Source organism: Aegilops tauschii, chromosome 7 (assembly GCF_002575655.3).
Source record: "Aegilops tauschii subsp. strangulata cultivar AL8/78 chromosome 7, Aet v6.0, whole genome shotgun sequence".
NCBI lineage: Eukaryota > Viridiplantae > Streptophyta > Magnoliopsida > Poales > Poaceae > Aegilops > Aegilops tauschii.
Genome location: NC_053041.3, coordinates 169867863 through 169876760, shown reverse-complemented (window position 1 = coordinate 169876760; position 8898 = coordinate 169867863). Strand labels below are relative to the sequence as shown.

Below are 8898 nucleotides of genomic sequence, written 5' to 3'. Positions count from 1 at the left end.
GCATGTGAAGCAAAGACCATGGATTGGTCTTAACCCTTCCCCCTAAAAAATATTCAATGAATTGGTAAAGAAAAAAGAGTCTGTTTATGACACATCTAGATGTGACATAGTTATGTCACATCTAAACTAATGTCCATTCTGTTTGTGATTTTTTTAGTTTTAGTTTTTGTTTTTTGTTGCTGTATTATATATTTGTGAGAGTTTAGATGTGACATTTTTAAAAAATATCTAGATGTAAATTAGACAAATTGAAAAAAATAGACCGTGGATTGGTCATAAATAAAGGAAGCCAGTCAAGCCAATTCGCCATGATTTGTTGGTCAAATCAAGGGCAGCAAAATTTTCTGATCATAATTCAGAATTTGTACTCCAAAAACAGCCACACATTTACATGGACAGTAAATTATTCAGGCTACTCTACTACGCATGAACACGAATCAGAGCGTAAGCGTGAGACGGCTACAGGAGAACGCATCGCCGTCGGGCCTGCTGTAGGGGACGGCGCGCTCGGCGAGCCTTCCCTTGCGCTTCTCCATGAACCTCTGCAGCGACGCCTTCCTCGCCATGGGCAGGTCGCCGTCCCCTCGCACGGTGCCTGCTGCGGCAGCGACACGGAGCAGCTCGGCGGCCTTGTCGGCCGGGACCTCGTCCAGCACTAGCACCCGCCCACCGTAGAAGATGGTCATCTGCGCGTGCTCCGGCGCAGGACCCACCGCGTGCTCGTCTTGCAGCGCGGGCACTTCCGCTCCGGGCATGAGGGGGAGAGCCACCAGCCGCGCCTCCGCCGCCTTGATGCAGCGGCTGAGAACGCCGCACGCTGCGGCGAACCGTCGGCTCTTAGCGCTCCCTGTCGCCGCCATTCTAGCCGCTCGCTCGCTCGCTCGATCGATCGGTCGCCCTGTACGCTCTCGAAGCCTAACGAGCTTGGAGCGTCGCAGTGGGGAGGGGAGGCTCTGCTTGATCGGGTGCTGTCTGCTGTGTTGGTTGGAGGAAGGAGACTGATGGGTTTACTTTATAGGAATCGCAGCGTGTCGTGTGGGGCTGTTGCTGTCGAATGTGGGGGACGTGGTGGGGTGTTTCTTCCTGGCCGTCTCTCGCACGAAGAACACGTGCTGGTGAGCTGGTCGACGGAGATTATACAATGGTTATACGGACAGCACGATATTTTCAACGTGGTGGCTGGTAGTCCTCTAGTGCCACACGTTCAGTTGTTTACTCGGCGGCAGGCGGAGAGATCAGACAGAGATCGACGGAGCGGGCCCCTCCCTCTCTGCTGCCGACTCCGGTGCGGCGGTCATCGATAGAAGAGGGCTATGGGCGAATGTATCCGGCGTAGGAGGTTTTTTTCCCTCCTTAAATAAAGTCCTTTATGCTTTCAAGTAATATATGCAATAAATAGCAGTACAAAGATCTTCATCATGAGTAACACAAAGTATAACTCAAAATGAACCACTTAGAGTCAACTACAAGCATTTGAAATTTTGTAGGACCGGCGCACGAGAAAATCAAACATCAGCGACAAGGAGGTGCACAGATTGAAAAGGCAATACATGAGGGAAGGTATCAACATCCCCTCGACCCCTCGCATCGCCTCCCCTCGAGCAACGCCGAGGGCCCCCGGAACCCTAGCCGCTAGACTCCCCTCGTTCCATCCCCAGCCGCCGTTGCCATAGGCAAGGGCCACGGTGATGGCGGGCCCGACGCCATAGGATCCATGGTGGGTGGTTGCCGCGGTATCCCCTGTGAGGCCGAGCAGGCGTTTCATGCGGGGACGTCGGGGACGGCAGTCAGGGCGGCGCCCTGCTGCGCAGCGGCGATCAAAGTCTCCATGGCGACGGTGACCTGAGGTTGGGTGGTGGTGGCGGCGCTCCATTCAGCGAGGGTGGCAGCTTTCGTGCAGATGGGGTGGCATGGATGGTTGCAGATCTGGCGGCCTGCCCAGATCCGTCACAGTATGGCCTTGGCCGGCCGGTGGCGCGAGGAGGACCGGTGAGGGGCGGCTGGAGGCTCCCTGCCGGCGTGCCGAGGGCGGCCCTCGTCTCCACGGTGAGGCTCCGTTGGGCTCCACCCAGCTGTGGGATCGGGGGGACGCGACTTCCGGTGAAAATCGTGCCGACTACGGTCATGGCGGACAATGGCGGCGTCTATGCCGTCGTTCCCATCTCGAGGCATCGTTGTTGCAGGTCATGGCACCCCACTCGTGATACTCCAGGGGAAACCCTAGATCTGGGTCTACTAGATTGGATGATGATGGCACCTTCAATGTCGTTATCCCTCATGGGGGCATCGTTGGAGTAAGTGTTGGCTGGAGGGGACAAGAGGAGGAGCGGTGTTACATCTACTGCAAGGCCGACGACGGGCTGGCGGCATGGCGCTACGGAGGTTCGTCGACGGGCGCGTGTGGACGGATATGTGCAGGATGCTGGCGTTGTCTGGCGCCATGGTGGCGTCGACGACAGGCCAGGCAAGGTCGATGCGTCAGTTCCTGCTCTGGAGATGGACCGGTGAAAGATGGCGGCGGCAGCCTCTGAGAGTACGCCGGACCGGTTTGTGACCCAGTCCCGATATGTGGCTGGGCTGGGGCATCCGGCTTTAGATGTTAGGCTTTGGTGTGATGTTTGTTTGGTATTCGGTTCGGACATTCGGCACACCTTCATCAAGGGGATAGGAGTAGCAACAAGTGTTGCCTAGATGATGGCTTTAGGCTTACTGATATATTACTTTGAATGGTCTTTGTGAATAATTAATAAAATGGTTGCATGCTCATCCAGAAGCAGAGGCCAGGGGTATATCCTCCTTTTCAAAAAGAGAGGAAACACACAAACATAAACGAGGGCCAGCACAATCCAGACCGATACACCGGAGACCAACGACTTGATCCAAGCACATCCACCGAAGACCACTGTCGACTGAATCCAAAAAGATTAGCCAGAGCGTTGATACGAAAGAAAGGACAATATTCTAACTCTTGGACTTCGTTGCTGCTTCTCACCGTCCCAACTAAGACACTAAAACTACCTAAAGCATGGGCTGGCCCCCAGCCACTTGTAAGGGGGAAAGGGCGGGTGACCGTGTATGCCGTGCTTCTAAGGACCAAGGGTGATCTATGGGAGGGGACCGGCTGCAGCTGCGGCAAGGGTGTGAAATCCCTAATTCTATTATGTTTCTTCTAGTCGCATGTTCATGTTGCAACTTTTCCCTTTCGTTATGGTGTATGAGCCTATGAGGGCATTTTTTATAAGGTTCTCCCGTGTGCTCTTTCTTTTTCGCCTGCCGGTAGTTTCCACCAGACTCCGATTCTCTTCGCAGTTCCTCTTAGCCTCCCTTTTCAGGATTTTTTTGGCCCATACCATGTAACATTTTCTCCACTCCCATGTTCTTGATGTAGGGAGGAGGAAGCTAGGGTTAGCTTGACACGTACCCCTCCCTCCACGCACAACCCAAGCATCGTCGTTGCCTTCCTTCGGACGGCGGCTGCATCCCAACGCCTCCCGCAGTGTTCACCATCTCCACTATTCTCAGGTTTGTTTGCTTGGAGGAGGCCGACATGAAGGAAAGAAAATTATGTTTGAGGTGGTTACAATATGTGAATCTCTTAAGTCATTAAGCTCCCTAAGAATGGAGCTTCCTGGTGCATTGAAGAAATTTTTGCATTCGTGCCCCAACATGTCACGGAGTGGACCCGTTGTGGGTTGTGCTTGGGCCTATTCGCACATGAAAGTGGTCCTCCTACATTTTTAAAAAATTCATAAATATTATTTGAATTAATGACATTTCTGAGATTCGGGGAACTTCTTTCGAAATCTAGGAACATTTTCTAAATTCTTAAAGATTTTCTATATTCACGAATATTTTTTGAATTTTGGAGAACATTCTAAAATTTGCGAACATTTTCTAAATTCTTGAACATTTTTATAAATCGCAAACTTTTTTAAATTCATGATTTTTTTTCAAACCATAAACATTTTTAAAATTCACAATATTTCTTTTACAATGTTCTAAAAATCGGTGATATTTTTTGTTTTTCACAATATTTTTAATATTCTCTCTACTTTTTTTTTCATTTTCCCTCTTTTTTTTCTTTGCTTCTCCAAATGGGTTGAGCCACAATAGGGCGATTGGCCAACTAAATTGAGAGAGCGCCCTAGGGCATGTTCACTTTGTCGTCCTTCGACACGTTGTGCATTGAATAGGACCTCTCGTGTGCGTAGGTTATTTTGCTGCCGGGGAAGAGTGAACATGCTTTCTGCTTCATGCGTTTGTGAGGGTGTGGCACCAACTTGATGGATCTGCGTTGACTGGTCGGCTTGCGTTCGTCAGGATCCTCAGACGATGGATTAACGGTGAAAGAACGATGTCGTGCTAGCATTGGGGAGAGCTACAAACGGAAAGACCATGCGTTGGATATCCAAACCAACATGAGCATCTGTCGGAGAGCCGTTGTAGCTAGGCCTTGTGGATGTGGATCAAACCTCAGGGTTGGGAGGCGGCCAATTTGAGAGATTAGAGTCCATTTGGGGCCGGAAAATTGTGCAAGGAGATTGTTTCTAAGAAGCAGAGTCACGAGTGGATTGGGTTGTGTGATAGGGTGGGCATCGTATAAGGGCCTAGAGTCATGCCTACACGTGCCAGTAAAGTAGGGAAGTTAGAGAATGTGAAGATCAATTTCAACGGATATGGTAAAATGGTCAATTTAGTTTATATAAGATCAAAATCGACGATGCGCCCGCACAAACAACTAGCGATAGGAATACCGAACCAAACACCATAAACCGAATAAATCAGAAATATCGCTCAACTTAATCCAGTTTGGTTATTCAATTTTCGTTGTAAAGTTACCGTAATAGCCAAGGAAAAAAACTCAAATCATGACCGAGGAATGGTGTGGAAAATCGTGCATTACCCTATAGCATGTGATGCATTCATGAAGGGATAGAAGACACCACATGGGATCTAGCCTTTTTTTATTGGACCTTTTTTAGTCAAGAACGTGAGATCTAGATTGTATAGTTAATCGGAATAGGGTCCGCCGTCTAACGAAGATCTAACGAAGTCTATGAAATCAACGACCATGTGTTACTAATTTTCTATGAAATCTTCCGTTATGGACAAATATAACATGGCTAGCTATTAGGCGCAGCTGGGGAAATAACAGATTGCCTACAAGTGCATAAGGTTTAGTTGTAGCATTTTTAAAGTAAGAGTTTCGATCTCACCGGAAGCACAACAAATGATTTTTGCTTCTTGTAGAAGTTTATCGAAATATGCCAGTTAATTATGGTTCGAAGTAAAATTACGAACATGTAAATATTGGAATGGTGTAGCAGCTTGAATTTAAATACATAGAAGTAATAATAAGGAGCGAGAGAGTAATCAAAATGATGAAATCAGCGAGTCCAGATCCCCTCTAGTATGCTTGCTACTTAATTATGTTGATGCATACTTTTTGGTTTGGATAACTAATCCACTCTATATACTTTTATAACTGGGCAGAGCCAAGTACAGACATGTGCATACATTTTTTTTGAAACGGAGGCAAAAGCTTTGCCTCATCCATTAAATAAGAGAGAATAGAGTAAGTTACAAACAACCCGAGTACACGGCATGCGGATTACTCGCGCAATAACAAAGACCCTAGTTTTTTTAGCACCGGCGATGATCCAAAGGTTAGCCTCGGTGGCGATGGAGGAAGCAGCACTGTCGGAGGGGCACACTTATGCGTGAAAACTCACGTGTTTCGCTCATTCCAAATTGTCCATGAAACAAGCATGGTGAGGGATGCCTTGGCTTGTCTGTGCGGATAGCCGTCGTCGCAAGTACTTGCCCATCAAGATTGGACCGAGTCGAACAAGGGCCAAGTGGAAATGACGAAATCAGGGACGTGGTACTTGTCAATGACCAAGGACCAAAGCCTTCTAGAGAAGCGGCATTTGAAGAATAGGTGACTCCCACTCTCTTGTTCCCTCTTGCAAAGGGGGCAAAGATCACAGTTTGGCCACCCACGCTTTGCCAATCTATTCGCGGTCCAAATCCTGTCTTGGAGAGCCAACCAAGCAAAGAACTTGACTTTTGGGGGAGCCCAAACTTTCCAAACCATCTTGTCCATGGGGGAGAGAACCAATCCTAAAAATTGTGCCTTATATGCGGAGGCCGCCGAGTAATGCCCCGAGACCGAGTTCTTCCAAAGGATGTCATCCTCGGAGAGTTTGTCAAGATGAACCTCATGAAGGAGCATCCTAAGTGTGAAGAATTGCGTGACATGCTCAGCAGAGATTGAGGTGGATGGATTGATCTTGAGGATTCATGCGTTGTGCTTGAGGGCCTCCCGCACCTTCCAATTCTTACACATGGAAGCTTCATGGATGAGCGGGGCAATATCTTTAGGCTTGCGCCCAAGGAACCAGGGGAGTCCCAGAAGGGGGTCTTCGCGCCGTTACCAACGGAGATGGTGGTGGAAGCATAGAAAAAGTTAAGGTCCTCCTCGTCACAAGGGTTTCCCAATCGTATGTTGTTAGCTTGCTCGCCACCTTGTCCACGAGGAATTGCAGATCCACCAACTTCAGCTGCCATACAGAGAGGGGGAGCCCTAGGTACCGCAGAGAGAAAGAAGCTCTTGCTGCCGGCAGGCTTTGGGTCAAATAGCCCAGATCGAGGTGGTTGCAACGGATGGGCACCATCGAGCTCTTGAAGGTGCAGAGGCCCGTGACCTCACCAAAGCCTCTCAAGATGCATGCAAGATTTTCCGCATCTCTTTTTATTGGGGCCAAGAAAACCACCGTGTCATTCGCATAAAGAGAGGTCCTCAGCATTGACCCCTTCCCCTGAGCTTGTGTAGGAGCCCCTTCCTTGTGGCCACATCTAGGATTCTTTGGAGCGGGTCACTGGCGATGACGAATAGGAGTGGGGAGATGGGTTCACCCTGCCGGAGGCCTTGGACATGCTTAATTGGACCACCGGCAATACCATTGAGGATGATCCTCGAAGATGAAGAGCAAAGGAGGGCAGCGATCCAATCCCTGAATTTGGGAGGGAACCCTCACCGTTGGAGAAGATCAAGCAAATACCCCCACTTAACGGTGTCAAAGGCCTTGCGAATATCAAGCTTGAAAAGAAGGGACGGGGTCTTGCTCTTGTGCAGGCGCCGAGCGCGATTGTGAACATATAAGAAATTGTCATGGATGCTTCTTGTTTTAATGAAGGCGCTTTGGGCGTTGGAGACGAGGCTTGTCATGTGGGGGCCCAGCCGAGTGGAGAGCACCTTCGCAATAATTTTCGCGACCGCGTGGATGAGGCTAATGGGCCTATAGTAGGCGATCCCCTCTGCCCCTTCCTTTTTAGCTAAGAGCACCACATTCACGGAGTTGAGCCACTGTAGATTCGTGGTGTGAAGGGAGTCAAAATGGTTAATGACCCGCATGAGGTCTGGCTTTACGATATCCCAACACTTCTTGAAAAAGAGGCCCGTGAAGCCATCTGGACCCGGAGCCTTGTCATTGGGCAGGTCATTGATTGCTTCGAGGACCTCACTCTCGACTATCGGGGAGTCAAGGTTGTGCAAATTAAGAGGTTCCAAGTTTAGCTCGTCCCAATTGAAATATTTGTGGCTCAGGGGGCTTCTCTTTAGGACATTGGAGAAGTGGTCGTGAATTAGTTTCTCTTTGGCAGCATGCTCGGTGGCCCAACCATGATCGTTCTTGATCCTGTGAATATGGTTTTTTCTCCTCCTAGCGGTGACTCGGCGGTGGAAGAATTTTGTATTGGCGTCCCCTTCTTTAAGATTTGAAATTCTTGCACATTGTTTCTTGCACGATCTTTCTAGCACGGCCAAGGCAATGACCCTTCTCTTAAGTCTGGCCCGAAGGTCGAGCTCCTCAGTGGAGAGGAGCCTGTCCTCTTGGGGGATGTCGAGGCAAAGGACCACCAAAAGAGCGGCATGGTGGTGAATTTTTGCCTTTGAGAAAAGTCTCCTGCTCCATTCAGCGAGGTGGAGAGCCGTCTTCTTGAGCTTGTTGTATAGGATTTGATATGGCTCAGTGTGATCCACCCTCTCGTTCCACTCCCTTTGGACCAACTCATGGAAACCGGGCATGGATGCCCAAAAGTTTTCGAATTTAAAGACCCGAGGCTTTCTTGGTCCCTTATCGTCAGAAGTAGCAGCAGACAATGGTTGGAGAGGGAAGAGGAGAGAGCATGAAGGACGTGGGTGCTGAAGGATGCGTCCCACTCGGCATTGCAAAAGAACGAGTCTAGCTTGCACAAAGTTGGGTTTTCCCTCTCATTACTCCAAGTGAAACGCCGGTTTTGGAGGTGTATTTCTTTGAGCTCGCAACTTTGTAGTGTTGCTCTGAAACGGTTGATCCTGCTTCGGTTGACATTTCTTTTGTTTTTGTCTCTAGCCCAGTAGATTTGGTTGAAATCACCAATGGCGAGCCATGCCACCCCAGTCGTATGCCTCTAGTTGAGGAGCTCAGCGAAGAAAGCGTCTTTACAGGAGGGGTCCGTGGGGCCGTAGACAGATGTGATATTGAAGCGTATGCTGGTCCCTCGCACATTGATCATGGCGGAAAGACAGTATGTTGTGTACGTGATGCAGGAAACCTCGAGAAGAAGATCATCCCAGAGCAGCAAGATTCCTCCCTGAAAGAACATGCGGTGCCCCCATGTTTGGTTTTGGTAATTGATGACAATCTCTATGGACTAATGGTTGCCTTGAGTTATATTTGAAGGATTTGTCCATAGGCATTTCTTGAAGTTCATGTGTTGGTTTCAAGGAGTTTATGTGGTGACCAAGGTGTTATTAAGGAATTATCCAAAGATTGGTCATGTGAGAGTTGAGCTTATTGCAAGCATGTCTTGGAGAAGAAGATTGTGTGATCATTCATGTATATCTTCAAGACA

General features: G+C 49.0%; 1 protein-coding gene across 1 annotated transcript; it reads right to left on the bottom strand.

Moving 5' to 3' along the window:
* Nucleotides 1–293: 293 nt before the first annotated feature.
* On the bottom strand, nucleotides 294–972 carry LOC109741963 (protein TIFY 11e-like). The gene has a single exon (XM_020301053.2). The coding sequence runs from the start codon at nucleotides 858–860 to the stop codon at nucleotides 438–440; it is 423 nt and encodes a 140-aa protein (XP_020156642.1). The 5' UTR covers nucleotides 861–972; the 3' UTR covers nucleotides 294–437.
* Nucleotides 973–8898: the final 7926 nt, after the last annotated feature.